The sequence below is a fragment of the Aquarana catesbeiana genome, linkage group LG13 (genome assembly GCF_042186555.1).
Source record: "Aquarana catesbeiana isolate 2022-GZ linkage group LG13, ASM4218655v1, whole genome shotgun sequence".
Classification (NCBI taxonomy): domain Eukaryota; kingdom Metazoa; phylum Chordata; class Amphibia; order Anura; family Ranidae; genus Aquarana; species Aquarana catesbeiana.
Genome location: NC_133336.1, coordinates 96,956,939 through 96,982,931, shown reverse-complemented (window position 1 = coordinate 96,982,931; position 25,993 = coordinate 96,956,939). Strand labels below are relative to the sequence as shown.

Below are 25,993 nucleotides of genomic sequence, written 5' to 3'. Positions count from 1 at the left end.
ATTATACCTGTTTTTATGTTAAATTGAGTTTAGTTTAGAACACATCATACAGAAAGCTTTTCAGTAAATATCATTGAATCATGTGACTGTATGTATAGATGTACTATAACGATAGTGTATAAAAATCGACATAACTTGCTCCCCATTATAAAGTAGATAAATTGACCTATTACGTCTGAATATAAAGGTTGCACTGACTAGACTGTGGCTGTGCGGGAGAAGCGTGCATGTACTAATGTAAAGAGCACTGGTATACGAGTATGTAGATCACAGTAATTATGCATGAACCGAGATAAATAAGTGGTTATACACAATAAACATGCATGTCTTTATGCTCTGCTTCTGCTACTACAATAGTCTTACATCTGCTGTTATGTGTTTATACAATTGAATGATATTTCTAAATACGGAAATACTCTTAATCCTATTAAAAGCGTATCTAAACCTAAATATATATTCATATATTCCTGCTTAGCAGTCCTTAAATGTGGTGGCTGCATTGGTTTTCTTTTTTTAGGCTTTTTTTCCCTTTTATTTTAAGGGGCTGATCCAGCCATTAAATCTGTTATTTTTCAACATTTTTTTTTTTACCAGACCTTGCTGTCTAGCAAAGGTGGCATTTAGGGGGTTGATGCAAAGCATTTAACACTGGCAGGGGTGCTTACAATAGTCAGCTTGTATTCATTTATGTAAAACCTTTATCCCAAAAAGAAGAAAAAAAAATCTGTAACTGCTTAAAAGGTGTAAGCTGGAGTTGGGCTTTAAATAAGTGATTAACAAACTTAAACTTAAAGCTCTAAATCTACTAGTCAGTCTAACACTACCCTCTCCAGACAATGCTGCTGTCCAAGGGTGTCTCCATTGCTCCTCCATAGATGGAGGAGCCACCCTAAAAGAGGAAGCGTGTTACTGGTCAGACCTCCTGGTGAAAATAAAGGAACATAAGCCGGTAAACAGAAAACTAAAGCAGCCACCACATCTAAGGATTGGTAAGCTGCAATATAAGTGTTTTTGAGTTAAGATACACTTTTAAAATCTTGTGCTATTAGTAATTGACTATTAATAAGATATTGTTAATAATAAAAATGTGCAAACAGCCGTGTAGCATTAGGGTCCTTTCAATTGGATATAATTTGAATGGAAGGTTTAGGCAGGTCCTCACTGAAAATAAGCACACTGTTAGCGCTCAAGTTTTGAAGAGACAAATAGAGATATTCTTCTGTCATTTGTTTAGTTCTTAAAATGTAACTTCACTTGAAAAGGGAAGTTCCGATTATCCTTCTCCTTCCTCCCTCCTCTCTCATCATTGTGAATTTCTCACAGGCATCCATTCCCACTTCCGCTCTGCTCACCTCCCCACCCCACCGCCTGCAATCGCCTGGGACACATCGCATGTTCCAGGAGACTGCAGGAGCATTGAGAAAACACAGCACACCTTGTGCATGCACAGTGGGAAGCCGGCTGTGAAACACCAAGAAGTCACAGCCAGCTTTCCACAAGCAAGATGTTGGCTTCAGGGACATGAAGACTGGCGAAGAACCGTCCCCTGGTGATGACAGTCCTGGATCCCTGCGCAGGTAAATGTTTCTGTATTAAAAGTCAGCAGCTACAGTATTTGTAGCTGTTGACTTTTATAACTGATCAGAACTCCTCTTTCATGGCACATAGGAGTCTTTTATGGTCTTGCAGCTCTCCTATGACTGGGGAAATCTTCAAAAATAAAGACTACAAAGAAAGTGTGCATGGGCATAGTGCAACACCTTCTGATACCATTTAAAATGTAAAACGTTTATTAGAATACTCACTAAGAATAATGCATATCATCATATCCTAGGTTCAAAGTCTGTTCACATCCTAAGAGACTGGATATATGATAAGAAGACCTCTTTAGCGCCTACAGCGGGATGTAGTTGGTGCAAGTCTGCTAGAGCTGACCTGCTTACATGCATGCTTGCCTTTAAATACCTTAAATCAGAAAGGAAGTTAACTCAAAGACCCTCCCTCTATGCTAATGAGGGGCTTTGCTTAGGACTATAGACTGGCAAAAAAGGAGCCCAACACATGGTAATGGTAGTAACGATAATAATGATGCACTAGACAAAAACACATAAACATAATGGACTTAATCCACTAAATCAACTACATGCATCTGCCACGCTCTATCTATGGGTATTGCCCACAATTGCTTCATTCATATAACAATGACTCAATGGGGGTTATTTAAGAAAGGCAAATCCACTTTGCACTACAAGTGCAAAGTGCACTTGGAAGTGCAGTCGCTGTAGATCCGAGGGGGACATGCAAGGAAAATAAAAAACAGCATTTTAACTTGATTGGATAATAAAATCAGCAGAGCTTCCCCTCATTTCAGATCTACCCCTCAGATTTACAGCGACTGCACTTCCAAGTGCACTTTCAGTGCAATTTCAAGTGCAATTTGCACTTGTAGTGCAAAGTGGACTTGCCTTTCGTAAATAACACCCAATATGTCTTGCATAGGATTCAGCCCCACTGAATATTAATGTCATGGTATGAATTCTTGCCATAATAGGTACACATCGTAATACCTTAGTACAGTACTGGATCGGAAATTCATGCCTCTTTTATTCAGTATTCAGCTACATCCACCCCACCAGTCAACAGTTGCAAATGGGCTGGAGCCAGGGCGCACAGCCAGAGAGGGGCGCCACCTCTTCTCACTACACCATCAACGCAATCTCCAAATCTTCACACTGGGCTGTCTTTATCTTCCAGACCACATCCCATTATCCAAGAAGAAGTCCTATAAAATTAAGGATATACAACATATAAAGAATAAAACAGAACGATCACATAAAAATACAATAAAAAGTATACAATAAAAAAAATTAAAATGGAAGAAAAAAAATTGCTCACTACCAAAAATGACAAAAAAACAATTACAATAATTAGTGCATATATATGTATGCACGCATGCACAAACAAGTACATACATATGCACATTTTGGCTCCACTTAAAACATTACTTTTTGTCTATTCAAAAAGGCAAGCATGCAAATAACGCTACTAAATTGTTTACAGTCTGAACCATTTTCTTCCCTTGAGATCAATTGCATCAGTGTAAGCTGCAAAATAACCCAAAAAGGATTACAAAGAGAATAGTTTGGTACTGGTATTTTTTTGTCTGCATTGATTGCCATTATTTTAAGAAAGACATTTTTGTGTTCTTTCTTATTTTTAGCCAGTTTGTAAATGAAAAATGCTTTCCTATATTAAGGATAGATATATTGCATAGTGTTTGGGGAGGATAGAGGTAGGGGGTTGAGGATGGATTGCTCTTGTCTATGTTTCTCATCCTTATCTGTGAACCTCATGCCTGATAGTGTGAGACTATTGCCCCACAGCAGCTAGTCAGGGTGTTCTTTTCAATAAATTCACATCAGTCTTGATTGTTAAAATGAAGCTGATTGGTTGCAACACAGGTAGTTGATTTTCAGACATTTAAGCTGGCCATGCACAGCTTCTTCTTCTTTTTTTTTTTTTCCCAGTCTGCTGCACTAGCTAAAAATGGATCGGTGTATGGCCAAGGGGTACCAACTTTTGTTGGTACTCCTGCAGCTTTTAGAAACATTCTTCTTGAACATGCTTCATTCCTTCTGACACGTGATGAAATTTAAAGCAATTGTCTCATTTATACCTGCATTTTCATAGGGTAAAGCAAAGGAAGTGTGAAAAGAGGCAAATTGCTTATTGTACAAATATATAAAGATATTCTGAAATGGCCCAAATTTGTTGGTACCCCTTGAAAACAATAAATAATAATAATAATAATATAATAAATTGTATCATAGTGATAGTTTTAATTGGTATTGGTATCACACATGTCTTTGATCTTGTAATCAGCCTGTCAGTCTATTTAAATAGAGGAAAGTGGTCAATCTGCTGTTTGGTATCATTGGGTGCACCGTATTGAACAAGGCTATCTCCGTGCTACTTTCTGTTCCTGGAACTACTGTTTAAATATTTATTAATACATTTTTAAGATCCATGGAGAGTGTTGCCAAACCTCCCTGCATGTGGCCACAAGAGAACTATTTACACCTTTAATAGAATTGTAGTGCAGTAGTAGACAAAGAGCCAGGGTCAAGGTACATCAGTGTCCGATTACACAATCTGTCCCTTTTTGAGTGACAGTGAGTTCAAAGGAAGAAGGCCCAGAAGAACTACACTGTTGAAAGAAAAACAAAAAAGACCAAAACGGAATTTTCAGAAATAAATATTGACAAACCCCAATGCTTCTTGGAGAATGCTCTTTTTGGAGGAGACCGTACTGGAGATTTTGGCTAGTCACATCTCAAAAAGGTCACAAACAAAAGAATGAACACCATACCTATTTTGAAACATAGAGGAGGCTTGGGAATGTTTGAGGGCAGCTTGACTGTGTCTGGCACAGGGTGCCTTGAATCTGTGCATGGTGCACTGAAACTTCAAGACTATCAAGGAATTCTGGAGCAAAACAAAATGCCCACTGCCCAGAAAGCTTTGTTTCAGTTGCATGTCATGGGTTCTCCAACTGAATAATGATCTACACACAGCTAAAAGTTTCCAAGAACAAAACATCTGACTATTCTGAGGTGGCCTTATATGAGCCCTGTTGGCAGGTGCATTGAGAGCTACAGAAATTGCTTGTTTGCACTGATAGACCCTTATGGTTATGCAAAAAAAATCAGGTTAAGGGTCCCATCATTTTTGTCAGTTTTTTTTTTTTTTTTTTTATTGAAAATATTGCAGTAAATCACAAATCAAAAGCAAAGTCTGATTTTTGTGATGGATGCCATTTGATTTGGGCAGATTCAAGCTATTTCAGGAAAAATTGTGGGTTCTTCCATGGTTGTGGAAGGGCACCAACAATTTGTCCACGTTTGTACATATATAAGGCACTCAAGCATGAGCCCGTGTGTTATTCTGGGAACATTACCAATTCTGTTGTAGTTGAATATCTCTGTTTAATGAAAAGTGAATGCTGTACATGGGGTTGTGAGGTTCTTCTATGTGCACAAACTCTAAATCATCCACTGTTAAATACATCCTTGTCACAAATATTAATTCTAACTATGTTCTTTTTGTTCCCTCCATCCTGTGCATGTCCTTTCCCGCTTCATCTGCATGACCCTTTATTCACAAACCAACCCTCTATGCTCTCACCCTATCACCCACCCCTGGCATGGCATGTCCCGGACACCTGAACTCTCACTTGCTGTCACAAGGATCACAACGGCACACTTGGCCCAGAGGAATTTAAGGCCTGCCTCATCAGCTTGGGTTACGATATTGGCAACGACCCTCAGGTACTGAAAATCAGAGTTGATAAGTTGAGCCGGGTATTTCATTTTAACGTGACTCTTGGTTTCCCAGGCATTGCGAACAAATGTTTTTGTACATCATACTGAGAAGGAATAATTTCTTTTTCTCCTTATTTCTTTGGTGTTGATTGCTTCTCTTGTCTACCCTGTTCTTTTCTTCTTTAATCTGTTATTCATCTTCTTTTAAATACCTTCCAAACCTCTGCTTCTGTGATACCTCTAACATATTTCTTATGTGTTTACAATTTTCCTAACACAATCTTTATATACATCCTACTGCTGCTTTACTTTTCTTACTGTCCTCTTCTCTTTACTGCCTGTTTCTGTTCTCTACTCTCCACCACTGATCCTCCTGCAGAAGAAGATTGGTATGCTGGACAGTGATGATTTCCGAGCCTGCCTTATCTCCATGGGTTACAACATGGTAATGTAAAATGCCTGCTTGCATTGTGTGATGTTGTAAGAACACAAATACTCTGTAACACAAAAATCATACTTTCTCTGGGCAAAAGAATCCTTTATAAAGGCTCCTGATTTCTTGTGTGTCCAGGAGGGATGACCCACAAAACTGGTTCGGGCTGTCGTAAGTCCTGTCCTTTAAAATATATGTAAACTCTTAAAAATTAAAATTCCCTTGTTTGCTCCTTTTTGGTCTGTTCAGTGTTCAACCAAAAGTGTTTTTTGTTATGTCTGTTGAATAAGTGCAAAAAAAAAATACCTGCTGATGCTGCCATAAATCCAGTGAACTTCTAACTTCCTGGACATTCTGCAGCAATATCTCAAGCAGTCTTATCAGCCTTCACAGGTTGCCTCTGTGAGCTATAGAAGCCCCTCCTGCTATCTCAATGCATTCCTAAACTGACCAACCACTTCAATATCCTGTGATAGGATTGTGAAGGAAGGAGCCCTGATAGTTCCATCATGGAAGAAGTTGTCAAGACACAACTTTCACCTAACTCAAAAAAAGCTGAGCTAGGGAAGTAAGGAATGAACACCTGATTGGAGAACCTTTTTTGATATATACAATATATACAGTGTGTGTGATATATATAATATTACACACACACACCGTGGGGAAAATTATTTGATACCCTGCAGATTTTGTAAGTTTTCCCACTTACAAAGAAACAAAAGGTCTATAATTTTTATTATAGGTGTATTTTAAATGGTAGAGACAGAATATCAACCAAAAACACATGATACAAATGTTATGAATTGAGTAAAATAAGTATTTGATCCCCAAGCAAAACATGACTTCGTACTTGGTGGAGAAACCTTTGTTGGCAAGCACAGAGGTAAGACGTTTCTTGTAGTTTGTTACCAGGTTTGCACTCATCTCAGGAGGGATTTTGGTCCACTCTTTTTTTACAGATCTTCTCTAAATCACTAAATCTCTCCAATACTCCCATAGGTGACATTCAACTGATGGACACATCAGGGCACACAATGTGGGTATTTGAGGATATACATTTTATTCCCACCCCCATGATAGTTACTCCCGACTTGACTACATTTTTTGCTCCCCTATCCTAGTAGCGAATTCCACTTCAGCAGACATATACATATGCCCCTGGTCTGACCACCACATAGTATCCTGTAACCTTTCCTGCATAGGACTCTCCAATGCCACTAGGGCCCGGCGCCTTAATGACTCCTTACTCACTGATCCTAGCATAGTTGGTCAATTATCTGATCGCCTAACTGACTACTTTTGCCACAACATTGAGGGGATCTCCCCCATAACTCTATGGGCAGCCCATAAGGCTGTGTTAAGGGGTCATCTCATAGAAATTGTCCAGGAAACGCCAAAAACTTAGATATTTCCACACTTACTTATGACCTTGAACAACTTTACCACAGTCATGGCCAGTCCCCTTCCTAGGAATTGCTGAATCAAGTCAATAGCAAGAGAAGCGCCCTGGACACTTTGCTCTCAGAGCAAACTGAAAAATCTCTTTGCTGATCCAAGGCCCGCTTTCTCTTGCATAGAAATTCGGCCTCGGCTTTGTTTGCAAGAAAGTTGAAACAATCTACACAACTAAAACATTCTTACAAATTATGAAATAATGGGAACCTCACAACCCACCCCAACGATATCCTAATGATATTCTCCTCCTACTACCAAACACTTCTATCAGACCCTTCATCCCCAAACTGCCCCTCCTCTCAGACCTGGCTAGATTCTCTCCCGCTACCCAAGCTCACTGAGAAGCAGTTACAGCTTCTCAACGCCCCTTGCAAGGAGGAAGAAATAGCCTCTATCATCTCTTTAAAATCCTCCAAAACCCCAGGTCTGGATGGTTACACAGCACCATATTATAAAAAATTTGCTGGAATACTAGTCCCTAAGATGGCCAAACTATATAACCTTTATACTGAGAGGGGGATCATTTCCAGATGACATGTTGTTGGCCAATATGTCCTTGATCCCAAAGCCAGGCAAGGATCACACCCTTTCCCAGAACTTTCACCCTATCTCTGTCATTAACAATGACTTAAAGATTTTTGACCGTATTTTAGCAGACCGTCTGGCATTGGTTATCACCTCTCTGATCTCCCCATGTCAGACGGGCTTTATTCCAACTAGGCAAATTACGGATAATATATGCTTAGCAGCTAACGTCATACAGGACGCTGACGCTCACTCCAGTAAAGTCCTACTGCTTAGCTTAGATACAAATAAAGCCTTCAACAGTGTTCTCTGGCCCTATTTAGACTCTATCTTATCCAAAATTGGCATTAATGGGGCATTCATAAACGGGTTTAAGGCATTATATCATCACCACCGGATCCGCATTAAACTCCCAGGGTGCAACTCTGAATACTTTCCTCTGGGTCGAGGTGCTAGTCATGGGTGTCCCCTCTCCCCCCTTCTATTCGCTTTGGCGATTGAACCGTTAGTCTGCTCCATTTCCTCCAACCCAAATATTAAAGGATACGTTAAAAATGGTCAATTTAAAATGAGCTTCTACGCAGACGATGTCCTCCTCTTTATTACAGACCCCCTAATTTCCCTCCCCAACCTTCTCAATACCTTAGACACCTTTCACCACCTTACGGGACGAGTGAATCAATCGAAATGTATAGCTTTACCCATCAACCTCCCTCAGCCCTTGCTGAATACTCTCAAAACTAAATGTGAATTCACTTGGAGCTCAGGCACCCTACCATATTTGGGGATCCGACTAGCCCCATTCCTCAAACTGATATACATGCATAATTACCCACAATCCTTCTCTAATATAAAACAATTACTCACTCAATGGTCATCATACCATATATCGTTCTTAGGTCGAATTCAGGCAATAAAAATGTCATTCCTCTCTAAACTATTATTTTACTTCAGATCTTTACCGATTTATGTCCCCCATTCCACGATAATGGCAGTGCAATCCGAACTGCTTAAATTTGTCTGGCAAAATAAGAAGCCTTGCATGAGCCGCCTGTTGATGCATAGAGCGCAGTCTAGAGGCGTACTAGGCTGCCCAGACCTGTGGAAATATTACTTGGCCTTACGCCTAATCCAATTGGCACAATGGCATACCCCCTATCCTCTGTCCAATGGTTGCAGTTTAAAAGTATCTCCGTGGTCCCGTTCTACCTCCCAGGTCTTCTCTGGTCAAGCTTTGTTTCTCCTAAAGATGTTGCACAGCTAAATGGTATTGTGGGTCAATCCCTTTATCTCTGGTTTCTCTATAAGGTGAAATTCAAATTGCTCTCCAACCCTCCATGCCTTGCCTCTTTCTTAGGTGATATTCAATTCCCCCCAGCCTTCAATACAGACCAAGAGTTTGCCAGTTGGACCTCACAAGGCCTAGTAACTCTAGACTTTCTGCTACAGGGTTCCTCCTTCTGCACATTTGAGCTACTACAACACAATTATGCCCTTCACCGCTCTGAATTCTACAAATACTTACAAATACTACATTTTTTCACTAGTATGGTTACCCAGAAAGCCAATTCAGTCAAATCACCATGCGAGAACCTCTGCGGTGAGGCATCCAGAGATAGGGGGATCCTATATAAATACCTCAATGATCATGATACTACAGCCAAATCTATAGCTATGTTGGGATGGGAGGCGAGGGTGGATCAGGAGATCCCAGTAGAGGACTGGTATGACATGGTCTCAAATATGCATAAATGAACACGCTCTATCGCTATTAAAGAGACCATAGTTCAATTACATACCCGTTGGTATTACACCCCCTACAGGCTGCACAGAATCTACCCACTGTTTCCCAACACATGTTTTAGGGGATGTCGGGACAGGGGCACTCTCCTACATATGGTCTGGAGCTGTACGGTTCTGAAACCCTCATGGCAGTGAACCTCCTCACTTTTGCTCCAAATAACAGGGGTACCTGTGACCTTGACCTATCAGATGTGTGCATCTTTTTTGCCGAGCTCACTGATGTCTCCCCCCCCCCCCCTCAAAAGTTGGCACATACACATCTTTAGTGCCATCCAATGGGCAATTGCCTTAAATTGGCGATGCCTTTCTGTTCCTTGTTCACAGGTGCTTCTTCACATGAAATCCATTAGACTAATGGAAAGAGTGCATCACACTCTCATGGACTAAATGCACATCTTCGAGTTAAAACCTTTGTCGGGTTTTTATTGCTGTTTGTGTTCTTGTTGGAGAGATTTCCCCTCCCTTTCTGCTGCAGTGACAACTGCACCCTTTACTACAAAAAAATGGTGCCACCTGTACTCAAAAAAGCTCAGTACACTGCAAGTATACAGTAAATGAGAAATTAAAAAATAAATATACTTATGCACTACTCAGTGTGTGGATTACAAATTAAATCAACAAATAGATCAAAAATCAGAGTAATAAATGTGGAAAAAAAATGAATAGTGAGATAAAGCTACCAGTGTCACTAACACCAACAATGATCAATGTGTATCTTATTGGATCAGCGCTAAATCACAAATAACACCAATAATTATATTAGAGCAATATATACAAAGCATACACAATGGGAAAAAAAATGTATTTTCGAGATTGGTGAAAATAAATCAAATAAAGTCCAGTGTAGGAAAATGTGAATATCAATAACAACGGTATAAAGTTCTGAATGCTTGACAGACAACTCCCAGTGTCAGCATCCATACATTTGTGCTGAATCTCCAAAAAAAGAGCAAACTCCACCACCATGTGCAATGGCCGCTCACCTCAATTCCAAAGGTAATGCGAGTCAAACTGCTGAAGCAAACTTCATATGCTATCATCCGTCATTGGTCATCGCACATGCAACAAGGAAGAGAACGCCTCTTGGTGTACTATAAAACAGTAGTTTATTTAAAATGATGGATTAGAGTGATCAAAACACTGATATATTATTTTGGCACCATTATCCTTTTTATAGAAAGAACAAGAGAAAAAACAAATTGGCGGTATGGGACTTTGTGGGTGCTTATTTTAATAAAATTAGTATGTAACAATAAAGTATGAAAAAATAAATTATTTTATTACAACAACATGAAAAAAGGACAAAGAGAATAGTCACATAGAAAGGAACAGACGTCACTTATTCTATGTAGTGTATCCACATGTCTGTTAAGTTTTCCACACACAAGTTCAACATTTTTTGCCATGCGGCTTCCTCAGGAACATGCTTGGACATTTTTCTCTAATAAGTAGATACAAATGTGTATATTAATTTATACAAATCTCAAGTTTGAAAAGATACAAACAATAATTTGAACCAGATACATATATACATACATAGGTGCATCCAAGGAGTGTAGCAGAAATTATGAACCGGTAGGCTCTGGCTCCAATGCTTAGGAGATTCAGAAACCAAGCTATACTGAGTGATGTCAGAGCAAATAATTGGGCACAAGAGCCCTAACAGTAGTTTATTTAAAAATAAAACAAAGGTAGACTTACATTTAAAATCGCAGATGTGCGGGTAGCCACACAGATATGGGGTCACACATCAGTGAGATGCTGGAAAAGGAGAACTTTGGTTTTGGCCGTACCAGAAGTGACGTCACCCACCTCCTGCTGACGCGTTGCATCACTATCAAGTGACTTTATCAAGGGATAAAGTCCCTTGACAAAGTCATGTGATAGTGATGCAGCGTGTTGGGAGGAGCTGGGTGACGTAACTTCCGTTTACGGCCGAAACCGAAGTTCTCCTTTTTCCAGCGTCTCGCTGATGTCATCTGCGATTTTAAATGTAAGTCTACCTTTGTTTTATTTTTAAATAAACGACTGTTTTATAATACACCATGAGTTCTTTTCCTTGTTACATGTGCGATGATCAATGACGGATGATAGCATATGAAGTTTGATGCGCATTACCTTTGGAATTGAGGTGAGTGGCCATTGCACATGGTGGCGGAGTTTGCGTGGGATTCAGCACAAATGTATGAACACTGACCCTGGGATTTGTCTGTCAAGCATGCACAACTTTATTGAAGAAGGACTGTACACTATTGCTAATGATATTCACATTTTCCTACACTGGACTTTTTTTTTTATTTTCACCAATCTTGAAAACACATTTTTTCTTCCCTATTATTAGTATTATTATTATTATATGCTTTGTATATATTTCTCTAGCTGCTCCAATAAGATACACATTAATAAATGAGAAATGGCTTCAGCTCGGCTCTCCACTCATGAAATAGCCCAAGGGATGGAGAGCCGAGCTGAAGCCATTTCTTATTTATTGTATATTTGCCGCGTTGTAGTCTGGATGGAGCTTGACTATCCAGCATTAGTAGCCACCGGCACCAGCAAAGAGTAGGATCATCCAGCCGGATTATTAATTGTGATATTTGACCAGTACTGTTCTTTTTGTTTAGTCTATAACTCATCCCTTTAATTTTTGTCCTGGGGTCACTGGGACAGGAAGTGAAGAGAAATCGCCCCAATGATGACACAGACAGCAATAAGGTTCTCACTGTTACCCACTCCCACAAAAACTAAAAACATTTTGGCTGGAGTTGGGCTTTAATTTACTATATTGATTTATTTCATCAGTTCTTCAATTTAAAACAACGTATTACTGTTTTTTCCATTTGAATTCAAGATTTTGTTAAAGTAATCAGTTTTGATGGGTTAAAGGAGTATTATTTCATTGTCCAAATCTAGTGTAAAGAGCCACAATACTGATAAAAAATTTTTGTATAATAAATGTAAAGATCAGAAAGTAAAAAATAAAGTACATTTTGCTTTTGCTACTTTATTTTGGCTAATTTTGTACATTACAATTAATATGTTTCTTGGACCAGAGGATAGTGCAGTTTTGAAAATGATTTTAATTGAATTTACCCGCTGGCTTGTTATATAACACAAAAATGACTGTTTCTGATACCAAGCTGTATGAAGTTGGGAGATCTTGTCAGTTTAGAGGTACAAAAAGTTAGCGGATGATTTAGCCCATATATGTTTTAGGTGGACTGATCTACAAAAGTAGGATAGACAAGCCATTAGTGGTATTTTATTTAAACTTCAATGCAGGTCTAATGATGTGGAAAAAATGTACAATTCCAGGTATTTGTTGACAGAATAAATCATCTAGGTTTTTAGGGGACAATAATTTAGACACACAACAATCTATTACATTTTAAATATGCCAACATAAAATGAAAATAATAATGATCAGTGGAAGAAATCTTAAAGACATTTCAGCACAATTTAAATTAGACAATTTTCCATGTTCACTTTGCAAAATGAATTTTTGCTGATCACTGAATGAGGTGAAACGCAGTGAAGAATCACTTTACAAAGCATACCCAGTCATGCGCAAGGAAAATTAACTACTTGTCGCCCAGCATATGCATATAAAAGCCCTGAATAGCACGTGGTTATAACAGGACTACAGCTGCAGCGATGACCCTGATATCTTTGTTTTTTTAGAGCTGGTGATCAGCTTTCATGTAAAAGGTGATCCAGGTGTTAATCACTTTTACAGCGCTGCAGAGCCCTGCACCCCGTCCTCTGCTGTTCCCGGGCTCTCCTGTTCCCCCCAGCGAGCCTGGTACCACCGTAAGCAGTTGGGTCGGCTGCTCACATTGGTGATGGAGAAGCACTTGTTCCCCTATTTCCTCTGTGACAAATAAACTTGGAAGCAACAAGGATTTTGTCAAGTATTCGGTGCTGTCTTTCCCTGGCCATTACAGCCAGGGGAGCATCTGATCAAACATGATCAAATGCATTGAGGAGCAGGAAAGATATCAGGGCTCTAACAGACCCCTGATATCTTCATAAGGCTGCTTTCACACTGAAAGCGCCGCCTGTTATCGCTAAAGCGTGGCTTGTTTTAGCTGTGCGTTAGTGTTGTTCAAGCGGCGTTTTGCACCGCTTTTCAGCCGATAGCGGGGCGCTTTTAACCCAAAAAAAGGGTTACATACTCCTGTTTTTCCACGCTTTTATTGCGCTTTGAATGTGCTCCCCATTCATTCATTACATCCAGCGCTCCCAACCTGCCCCAAAGATGCTGCTTGCAGTACTTTTCGTCCCGCAAGCGCACCGCCCGAATGTGAAAAGTTACAATGGAATGAATGGGAGGCGGTTTTCAGGCACTTAGCAGAGGCTATTTCCAGCGCTAAAGCGCATGAAAAACACACCAATGTGAAAGGGGTCTAAAGAGCACCTGTCGCTGCCCAAAGCTATCACAAGGAGGCATGTTTGGCCCCTTTTGTAATAGCAATAAAGTTAAAATGAAAAAAAAAAAATACAAAAAGTATTAAAAAAAATACTGTTTTTATAAAATATGTAATGTTTAGGCTTCTAAGTAATTTTCTAGCAAAAAAAAAATGATTTTAACATGTATGTGAAAAATTAAAAATTTACCCAGACAGCAGGCAGTTTAAAAAAAGCAAAACAGGATTTTTGCTTAACACAATTGAATGATTGAAGTCACCAAAGCTTTGCCTCATTCGCTAATCGAAGTGAAAATTCACTGTGCAAAGAGAGTTGTCCAAGAGTGACTGACAGGCTAAAGTAGCATTAAGATCCCAATATGTTTAGCTTAACACATTGAACACAGTAAAATAAACTTTCCCTAGCACTTGCAGTTTACAACCTTTCAGTGCTGCTGGATGCTGCTCTCTGCCACCCTGAAGTTCTTGTCTTTACAGGAATCAGTTGACAATGGATAGTGCAGTCAGTAGTCCATCACTAGTCGCTAGTAGTCCATCAGGGTGGTTCCATAGGATGCTGCAAGAGAAGGAGCCGCCATAAAACAGGAAACCTGGCGCAGTGGTGATGTACCTAAATAAAAAGGAGAATAGGCAATGATTAAAAGATAAAGAAGCTGAATACTAAGGGATTACATGAACTGTTGAAAGTTCCTGTGTGATCATGTGATCATGAGCACCATTGAACACTAGCCAGATTACTGTAAAAATTAGGAACCTTGCTGTTGCATTTGGCAGGGTTAGCTAGGAGATATTTGTTAAAGGGTAAAAAAATATATATATATTGGATAAGATGTTGAGTTTATAAGGAATCCTAGGCTGAGCAACAAGTTCTCATTTGCACAGTATTTCTAATGTATTCTAGTTGCCAACAAATGAAGTAATGGGTAGCTGTCAGGTGGTCCAAAAGCTGTCATAGAAGCAGCACAGGGTGTATTTCCATAATCTGCAGGGAGAGGCATTGTCACATTAGAATACCAATATTCTAATATGTTTCCTTTGTAGGGTGAAGCAGAATTTGCCCGCATTATGAGTATTGTGGATCCTAACCGACTAGGAGTGGTAACATTTCAAGCCTTCATCGACTTCATGTCTCGGGAAACTGCAGACACAGACACCGCAGACCAAGTTATGTCTTCTTTTAAGGTCCTGGCTGGTGATAAGGTATGTGTATGGTCATTTTTATGGCATCAAATACATAGTGTTTGTTAACCCCAAAAAATAAATAAATTGATCCTGTTTCTTTAAAGCATGTTGTACAGCACAGTGCTTGTGCTGTGTAATTTGGCCCCCTGTATCACCTGAAACACCTGGCTGATCCTGCCAGTTTCTGCCCTCCCCTCTGTACGCTGACTATGATAATCAGGGCTGCTGACATTGTACGTGCTTCTGTCAGCCACATCTATGTCTCCTCTGTCGTCCTCCCCCTCCCCTTCCTGCTTGTCAGCTCCCCAATCCTCCCCTCCTCAAAAAAAAGTGTTTTTCTTCTATAGTTCTGTCTATTATATAATATTAAGCTCCCCAGTAGATGTAATTTTTAAAAATATGCGGTATAATACCTTACGAGCGTCATTCGGCGCTCACGTGACTGCCCGCTGGTGTCCTCTCCTCATCTCGGCTGACGTTAGCAGGGGTTTCCCAGCACCTCCCTCTGCAGCTATCAGATTGGGATATGAGACCGGCGGTCAGTCAGCTGAGTGCCGAACAGCGTTCTGAAGTAAGTTATTATACCGCATATTTTTAAAAATGACATCCACTGGGGAGCTTAGTGTTATGTACCATGTTTGACCTTAACAAACACTTTAAAGTATTGTCTGCCCTTTTTGCTTGCAGCCAAAAAGTATAGATCTAAAGAATAAGAAGTGTGTTTGGTGTATGTTAAAGGGTTTTATATCTGCATAGATTACATTGTATCAGTTTGTGTCTCTCTTTAGTGTTAGAACTCCTACTGTACTGTTTTTTTTTTCCTTTTACAACTGCCCCGCTCTCCTTTTATACTTACAGTGGCTTGTGAAAGTATTCGGCCCCCTTGAACTTTTCAACCTTTTGCCACATTTCAGGCTTCAACCATAAAGATATAAAATTTTTATTTTTTGTGAAGAATCACCAACAAGTGGGACACAATTGTGAAGTGGAACGAAATCTTTAGGATTTTTGAAACTTTTTTAACTAATAAAAAAATGAAAAGTGGGGCGTGCAAAATTATTCTCCCCCCTTGCGTTAATACTTTGTAGAGCCACCTTTTGCTGCGATTACAGCTGCAAGTCGCGTGGGGTATGTCTCTATCAGTTTTGCACATCGAGAGACTGAAATTCTTGCCCATTCTTCCTTGCAAAACAGCTCGAGCTCAGTGAGGTTGGATGGAGAGCGTTTGTGAACAGCAGTTTTCAGCTCTTTCCACAGATTCTCGATTGGATTCAGGTCTGGACTTTGACTTGGCCATTCTTACACCTGGATACGTTTATTTGTGAACCATTCCTTTGTAGATTTTGCTGTATGTTTGGGATCATTGTCTTGTTGGAAGATAAATCTCCGTCCCAGTTTCAGGTCTTTTGCAGACTCCAACAGGTTTTCATCCAGAATGGTCCTGTATTTGGCTGCATCCATCTTCCCCTCAATTTTAACCATCTTCCCTGTCCCTGCTGAAGAAAAGCAGGCCCAAATTATGATGCTGCCACCACCATGTTTGACAGTGGGGATGGTGTGTTGAGTGATGAGCTGTGTTGCTTTTACGCCAAACATATCGTTTTACATTGTGGCCAAAAAGTTCGATTTTGGTTTCATCGGACCAGAGCACCTTCTTCCACATGTTTGGTGTGTTCCCCAGGTGGTTTGTGGCAAACTTTAGACGAGACTTTTTATGGATATCTTTGAGAAATGGCTTTCTTCTTGCCACTCTTCCATAAAGGCCAGATTTGTGCAGTGTACGACTGATTGTTGTCCTATGGACAGACTCTCCCACCTCAGCTGTAGTTCTCTGCAGTTCATCCAGAGTGATCATGGGCCTCTTGGCTGCATCTCTGATCAGTCTTCTCCTTGTCTGAGCTGAAAGTTTAGAGGGACAGCCAGGTCTTGGTAGATTTGCAGTGGTCTGATACTCCTTCCATTTCAAAATGATCGCTTGCACAGTGCTCCTTGGGATGTTTAAAGCTTGGGAAATCTTTTTGTATCCAAATCCGGCTTTAAACTTCTCCACAACAGTATTACGGACCTGCCTGGTGTGTTCCTTGGTCTTCATGATGCTCTCTGCGCTTTCAACAGAACCCTGAGACTATCACAGAGCAGGTGCATTTATACAGAGACTTACACACAGGTGGATTCTATTTATCACCATCAGTCATTTAGGACAACATTGGATCATTCAGAGATCCTCGCTGAACTTCTGGAGTGAGTTTGCTGCACTGAAAGTAAAGGGGCCATACTCAATCATCACCAACAAATATGGGGATTGGCCCAGAAAAAACTTAAAATAGGGTACATTCACGCACACACTCCTTTTATGGGCTAACAACCAGCTAGCGGAACTTAAAAAAATACCAGACCCTACTATATGGGCCAGATATGGAATCATATATCTGCATCAGGTAATTGTGAACGCTAGGCCTAAAGCATTTCAAACTCTTCAGGAAGAATACTCTATTCCGCAACAATTAATGTTCAAATTCATACAACTCAGACATGCCTTGCGTTCACAATTCAGGAACGAAAGTTGCACCCTGGAATACCCCCAAAATCTTGGACATAATAATGGGAGCCGAATCGCAAAAATTGATATCTAATCTCTATTACTCCATAAGGTTACCCAGAATCAGAGAAGTGATACAAAAAGCCAAAACAAGATGGGAAAGAGATGTAGGGGCCGTAAGTGACTCAGATTGGGAGGAAATTCTAGATAATGTGAGGGTGGCATCTCCAAAACTGTCTGATAGGTTAACACAGATATACATCATTCATCAAGCGTACCTGACACCTAACATAATAAGGAAGTTTCAACCTACACGTATTATATTATGTCCTCACTGTCAGGCAGAGATGGGTAGCTTTTTTCACTTAATCTGGGAATGCACTACCCTTCAAACATACTGGAGTCAAGTGATAAAGTTCTTGCACGACCAAATGGGTTCCCCTGTAGTATTAGATCCAAAACTTTGTATACTGGGTCTTCTTCCAGACGTGGACATTGATAAATACCAAGCCATATTTATATCTGAAGTCCTATTTTTGGCCAGAAAAGTAATTGCTAAGACTTGGATGCAGAACGTAACCCCCACCATAACAAGCTGGAAGAGAGATGTTAACAATTCCCTCTCATACAAGCAGCTGATTTACAAACACAGGGGAAACAGCCACAAATACTCAAGGATTTGGGACGGATGGCTGGGAGACGGTGAGACATGTGTATAGTAATGCGTGTAAACAAGTTTATCAATACCTAGCAACTAAAACATACTGTACAACCATATAATAAGTAACCCAATTCAGTCTGTCAGAACCTCACAAACAATTGGTATACCTTTGTTATGCAATGCCAGCCTTGCAAGGCGCTAATGTATGTAAACGTACCACATGTGACTATATTTTATGTTTCTATACATAGACCTCAAATGTGCTGTATAAATTTCTGCCTAATTTCAATAAAGATCATTTTCCCAAAAAAAAAAAAAGAAAGTAAAGGGGCCGAATAATTTTGCACGCACCACTTTTCAGTTTTTTAATTGCTAAAAAAGTTTAAAATATCCAATAGATTTCGTTCCACTTCACAATTGTGTCCCACTTGTTGGTGATTCTTCACAAAAAATTAAAATTTTATATCTTTATGTTTGAAGCCTGAAATGTGGCAAAAGTTTGAAAAGTTCAAGGGGGCCGAATACTTTCGCAAGCCACTGTACCTGAGCCCGATCCAGTGATGTGCACGAGAGCAGTGGCTCTCCTGGGTCTCTTTCTCCTCATTGGCTGAGACAGTAGTGGGAGCCATTGACTTCAATGAAGAGAGAGCAGGGGCAGGGCTGAGTCGCACTGTGTGTGAATGACCATACGGAGTAGTGGCTTGGGAGCGAGCTGCTTGCTATGGGGGGCACTCGGTAGGAGGGAGGGGCCAGGAGCGCCAGAGGGGGAATCCCAAGAAGAGGATCCGGTCTGCTCTGTGCCTTTAATCTGCCTTTTAATATCCTTTTAATTACCCAGAATGTCACTACATGGAACTGTTGGCATTTCCCTGCGACTTCCAGGGTTGAATTGTATTGGTTGATTTGAATTTAAAGTGATTGTAAATTAAAATGTTTTATTAAAAAAACAACAACAAAAAAAACAAACCTATCTTACTTGCTCTGTGCAGTGGTTTTGCACAGAACAGCTCGATCCAACTATTCTTGGGTCCCCCCGCTGGTGCTCTGGGCCCCTCCACTTTTTTGAGTCCCAATGGCTCCTGCATCTCAGTCAATCAGGAGGGAGAGACCCAGGAGAGCCTCGGATCTCGCGCACATCGCTGGAACGAGATCAGACCTGAGTAAGTATTAGAGGGGCTGAGGGGGGAGCTGCACACATTCATGAAGGTAAAAAAACCTTCAGCCTTTACAACCACTTTAAGTCCGTGGATCCTAGGAGCTTATTTATAACTGAGATTAGATATTGCTATCGGCTCTCTATTTATACATTGCAGGGCTACATGTATTGTGTCATGAAATGCTGGCGGAGCTCCACACAGATTTTCTCTGCTTATGACAGCAGAAAAAACTTTGTGACTGGCCTTTAATTGTCATTGTGCTCCACTGACTTTAGAATTGCAAAGCTAGTGGAATGCAGCGCATATTTGAAAAGCTCATGGCTATGCCTTATAGATATACAAAAATGTGGTATTTTTTACTGCTGCCTTTTAAACAAGCCCTTTGGGTACATATGATGCCTTCTGTCTCCTACCATGTTTTTCTTGAGATAACATTCTCATGACCTCATCACGCTCGTACAGGTACAGGAGTGGGGCATAATGGCTCTGTAACCAAAAATAGCTAACTTTGTATGATGTACTTTTTTTTTTCTTTTGCAGAATTACATCACTGCAGATGAACTTCGCCGTGAACTTCCTCCAGATCAAGCAGAGTATTGCATTGCCAGGATGGCACCGTACATTGGGCATGACGCAGTCCCAGGGGCTCTGGACTATATGTCTTTTTCAACGGCGCTGTACGGTGAAAGTGACCTTTAACCCACCATTGCTCACCTCGATGTCACTGCAGCGCTGATTGTCCACCGCTCCTGTATGCAATGGTGTTTCAGCTTTCACGCCTTTTGTGTCTCCATAGCTCACAAAATAAAAAACAAAAAATCACGATTTTGCTCCTGCAGTGCTCAGAGCTTTTTGTCTTTCTGGCATTGCAGGGCATGTTAATATCTGTTTTTGTCCTTACAGTAACAGTTTACAAATAAAATTTTTACTAAAGACCTTTAAAAAAAAGCATATTTTATTATGAGAGGAATAAAAGGTGAAATGTATTTTTCTGCCAAAAGTGAAAATAACCTTTTTTGTGGTTTGTTGGACATCAATAGTAATGTTGAGCTCCTTACCTGTCTTCTTTTTTGCTACCACTTGAGGGAGCACTGACTGTTAACTAGTTATGAATAGGCATGATTCATTCTTTTTCATCCTCCAAATACAATCTCTTTCAAACTGCGGCAATGTAAACCATTTCAAGGTGCAGAAGGAACCTATTGAAAAGTATCCATATTTTTTTAAGCAGAAACATTCCCTATGTTTTCAATATTTAATGTAAGATATATAATGCAGCATTCTCTTACCAGCTCAACAACTTCTTTTTAATGTTGTTACTATGGTTTGTTTTGAGATATGAAGCTTCGATCATTTGTTCTCAATATCTGCTTGTCACAGACCTTATTAAAGAAGTTCCTGTTTAAATTTTAATCTTTTTGTGTTATTGGTTACTTTCCAATAAATGACATTTCATAATACTGTTTAAACAATATGTTGTGTGTACATGGAATTCTTTTATTTATGTCAACAAAAGATTTGTGTCTGAGGCTACCCAGAGGAGTCTGACGTGGGATAGGTCAAGAGAAACCACAGGCTATAAATGGGGCACTGTATAAGCTTTATATGGCTAAAGTATATGGACAACCCTCCAAACAATTGAGTTAAGGTGCGCAGACAGCTCCAAAAAAGATATGGTTTGACAAGTTTGGTGTAGCAGAACCCAAGTGACCTGCACAGAGCTTTGACCACAGTCCTACTGAACACCTTTGGGATGAACTGGAACACTCGATAGCAAGCCTGATCTTTTCATTCAACATTAGTATCTGTTTTGGCTGAATGGATGCATATTTCCACAGACACTCCGGTATATAATAAAGCCTTCCCAGAATAGTGTAGGTTTTTATAGCCAATGAAAGTTGAAGGGTAACTCTCTATATTAATGCCCATGGTTTTGGAATTGGATATCCACAAGGCTTATATAGGTGTGATGGTCAGGTGTCCACAAACGTTTGGCCATGTAATATATTAATAGTGAGCCCCACCATACAGTAAATACCCTAAACCAATGTTTAACTCCAGTCCTCAAGGTGCCCCAACAGGTCATGTTTTCAGGCTCTCCATTATTTTGCTTATTTTGATTTGATCAGTTTCACTGCCTTAGTAATTACCAAAAGCCATTTCATCTGAGGACATCCTGAAAACATGACCTGTTGGGGTGCCATGAGGACTGGTGTTGAGAAACACTGCCCTAAACGTACCAACTTTTCATCACGATAAAACACAGAAATAAGCATGCTACAACACACATTGTAAATTGCATTTAGACAATTTTGGCTGCAGAGACTGTATCGTATATATAGCTGTCAGCATAGCAGTGCTTTAATGTGCTCCCCATAGCTGGTCGGTAAATAATAGCAGTGCCTATCAAAATAATAGCCCTGTATCCAGTGGCGGCCTGTCCATTAGGGACACAGGTGCTGCCCCCCTAACCCATGCGCCCGGACCCTAATCTCCATGCAGGGCTCTAGTCACATGGATTTCAATAGGGTGTTTTTTTTTTTTTGGGGGGGGGGGGTTTGCACATAATTCAAGCCTGGGGAGCTAATTGTCTTCACAAAAGGTGGCCTTGGGGAGCAGAGCACTGCACCCTGAGCCCACCCAGTTGTGTGGCAATAGCAAATTAATATTCAAAATTGTCTTCCTGGTTATCCTCCCGGCCAATCGGGAAGCAGGTCCTGAGACCCGATTGGCCAAGAGGAGAAGCGACCATTTTGGCCAGTACCGGGGGAGGATGTACGGGGATTTCCAGGAGATGGCCGCCGCCGTCCTCATTGGAGTGATCTCTCTGGGGGATGCCTGTCCTCGTAAGCCCGACCACGAGAATACCCGGGGGGGGAGAGGGGGAGGTGGTTTGTTTGCTATGGGAGACAGCACACTGGTATTCCTGATCCATAGTACATTAAATTTACATCGGGAAGAGATTTAAAGGGCTCCTGTCAGAAAAGGAATATAGTAGCTGCCATTTCTGACTCTTTGAAGATGGGGGAGAATCCGAGTAGTCAGGATTCTTTCCCCCATTCACAGATTGTGTTACAGCTAGTGTAATCAATGAAAGAAATTCAAACTTCCTAGTGGAGGAGGAGGAAATAGGGGACCGATACTACTGTTCTATACAAACAACTTGATACAGCATACTATAAAATAAACAAGTACTAAGATAATATATATACTGTACAATATCTCACAAGATTACACCCCCTCACATTTTTGTAAATATTTTATTATATCTTTTCATGTGACAACACTGAAGAAATTACACTTTGCTACAATGTAAAGTAATGAGTGTACAGCTTGTATAACAGTGTAAATTTGCTGTCCCTTCAAAATAACTCAACACACCCATTAATGTCTAAACCGCTGGCAACAAAAGTGGGTACACCCCTAGGTGAAAACGTCCAAATTGGGCCCAGTTAGCCATTTTCCCTCGCCGGTGTCATTTGACTTGTTGGTGTTACAAGGTCTCAGGTATGAATGGGGATCAGGTGTGTTAAATTTGGTGTTATCGCTCTCACTCTCTCATACTGGTCACCAAGTTCAACATGGCAAAGAATTCTGAGGATCTGAAAAAAAGAATTGTTGCTCTACATAAAGATGGCCTAGGCTATAAGAAGATTGCCAAGACCCTGAAAATGAGCTGCAGCACGGTGACCGAGAGCATGCAGCGGTTTGACAGGACAGAAGTTGAGTGCATGTGCTCAGCGTCATATCCAGAGGTTGTCTTTGGGAAATAGACATATGAGTGCTGTCAGCATTGCTGCAGAGGTTGAAGGGGTGGAGGGGTCAGCCTGTCGGTGCTCAGACCATACGCCGCACACTGCATCAAATTGGTCTGCATGGCTGTCATCTCAGAAGGAAGCCTCTTCTAAAGATGATGCACAAGAAAGCCCACAAACAGTTTGCTGAAGACCAGCAGACTAAGGACATGAATTACTGGAACCATGTCCTGTGGTCTGATGAGACCAAGATGAACTTATTTGGTTTAGATGGTGTCAAGCGTGTGTGGCGGCAACCAGGTGAGGAGTACAAAGACAAGTGTGTCTTACCTACAGTCAAGCATGGTGGTGGGAGTGTCTTGGTCTGGGGCTGCATGAGTGCTGCCGTCACTGGGGAGCTACATTTCATTGAGATTACCATAAATGCCAACATGTACTGTGACATACTGAAGCCGATCATGATCCCCTCCCTTCAGAGACTGGGCTGTAGGGCAGTATACCAACATAATGACCCCAAACACACCTCCAAGATGACCACTGCCTTGCTAAAGAAGCTGAGGGTAAAGGTGATGGACTGGTCAAGCATGTCTCCAGACCTAAACCCTACTGAGCATCTGTGGGGCTTCCTCAAACAGAAGGTGTCGCAAAAATAAAAACCGCAGAGATGATCAAATACCACTAAAAGAAAGCTTTATTTGTGGGGAAAAAAGGGCGTCAATTTTCTTTGGGTATAGCGTCGCACGACCGCGCAATTGTCAGTTAAAGCGTTGCAGTGCCGTATTGCAAAAAGTGCTCTGGTCATTGAGCAGCCAAATCTTCCGGGGCTGAAGTAAAAAATAATGTGACCTAAAAAAAAGCCCCAATAAATTGTGTTTCCAAAGTGCTGTGATGTCAATGCATATTTATCCATTCATCACAAAGTCTCCCATGTTTGCTAAACATTATCAACCTTAAACAAATCCTATTTGTTGTGTCACATCACGTGTTAACATCAAATATCTGGTGATTTCACCACCTACTGTATGTGCACAGGGGACAATTGCCAGAAAACAAGGTTGATGCTTGGACTATGCTGCCATTTGGATTCCAAACTCATGCATCATCAGACTGGATCAAGGTAAAACAACACAGAGAAACTGATGTGCATAATGTAGCTCCATCTCCAAATGCATTATGTCACAATAGGACTTTGTCGAGGGAGGAGACTTCACACGCACAAACAATTGAAATTGTAGGACAAACAAATGCACCATCCACATAAGTTAGCCTATCCGGAGCATTAATTCATTTTTTTACCAGTTTATAGCTTGACATTGGGGCTTTTCTATATGCAAACTTTTCTGGGTTCTGGGAGGGCGTCATATCCGTGATTGCACCTGCTGCGGCACGCTCTGTGACAATGTGTTCTCGGGACACAGCTCTTCACAAATCGAGTCAAAGGGCCAATCAGCGGCTCTTTACCTTTTGATCAGCTGTGTCCAATCATAGCTGATTATGATGTAAACACAAGTCGGATATCGCCATTCTTTTCCTCATGCTGTGACAGCATGAGGAGAGGAGAGCCAATATCCGGCTTGCGTAAAAGGGACATCTAAAGTGATAATCAGGCAACTGATGATCAGTGTCCTGATTATCAGTGCAGTCCCAATAGTGCCCACCAGTGCTGCCAATCAGTGTCACCTATCGGTGCTGCCTCATCAGCGCACATCAGTGAAGGAGAAAAATGACCTGTTTGCAAAATTTTATAACAAACAATGAAACATTTTTAGTGGGTTTTTTTTTCAAAATTTTCGGTCTTTTTTTCCTTTAGCAAAAAAAAACCCCAGTGGCGATTAGCCACATGCCAGCAGAATGGCTCCCCTGTGCAAATTGCCATAGCTGAACGGCGGCCGCTTTAAGGGGTATAAGGGACGCGCGCCCGCTGTGTCACTGAGGAGCCGATGCGTGATGTCCGCCGGGCAGCTGCGATCGCTCCTGACAGTGCAGGAACGTGGTTCTGTGTATGTAAACACACAAATCCACATCCTGTCAGAGGAGAGGAGACAGATCGTGTGTTCCTATTATATAGGAACACTGATCGGTCTCCTCCCCCAGTCAGTCCTATCACCCCACAGTTAGAACACACACATCCCTAGTGTTAACCCCTTCCCTGCCAGTGAAATTTATAGCACTGATCGCTGTATAAATGTCAATGGTTTCAAAAGTGTCAAAATTGTCCGATCTGTCTGCCGCAATGTCGCAGTCCCAATAAAAGTCACAGATCGCTGCCATTACTAGTAAAAAAGAAAAGAAAATGCCATAAATCAATAACCTATTTAGTAGGCGCTATATCTTTTGTGCAAACCAATCAATATACACTTATTGTGAATTTTTTTTTTTTTTTACCAAAAATATGTAGAAGATTACGTATTGGCCTAAACTGAGGAAAAAATTTGTTTATTATTATAGCAAAAAGTAAAAAATATTGTTTTTTTTTTTGTTTTTTAATTGCTGCTCGTGACAGAGCGAGAACCGGGATCTATGTGTGTAAACACAAATCTTGGTTCTCTCAGGGGAGAGGAGACAGATTGTGTGTTCATACCAAGTATGAGCATTGATCTTTATCCTCCCCTAGTCAGTCCCATCCCCCTACAGTTAAAACACACCTAGGTAACACAGTTAACCCCTTTATCGCCCCCTAGTGTTAACTCATTCCCTGGCAATGACATTTATACAGTAATCAATGGCTATTTTTT

The 25,993-nt window shown here is 40.7% G+C and overlaps 1 protein-coding gene across 3 annotated transcripts in view; it reads left to right on the top strand.

The window, feature by feature from the left end:
* ACTN1 (actinin alpha 1) overlaps positions 1 to 20,975 on the top strand; it is a 191,502-nt gene extending 170,527 nt beyond the window's left edge. Inside the window, exons 19-22 of one of the 3 annotated variants that reach the window (XM_073610810.1) lie at positions 5,247 to 5,327; positions 5,701 to 5,766; positions 15,006 to 15,164; positions 20,044 to 20,975. In XM_073610810.1, the coding sequence (XP_073466911.1) occupies positions 5,247 to 5,327; positions 5,701 to 5,766; positions 15,006 to 15,164; positions 20,044 to 20,202 (465 nt within the window). In that variant the 3' untranslated portion in view covers positions 20,203 to 20,975. The remainder of the gene's footprint in view (positions 1 to 5,246; positions 5,328 to 5,700; positions 5,767 to 15,005; positions 15,165 to 20,043) is intronic. The other 2 variants (XM_073610812.1, XM_073610811.1) reach the window with 2 other exon arrangements.
* Positions 20,976 to 25,993: the final 5,018 nt, after the last annotated feature.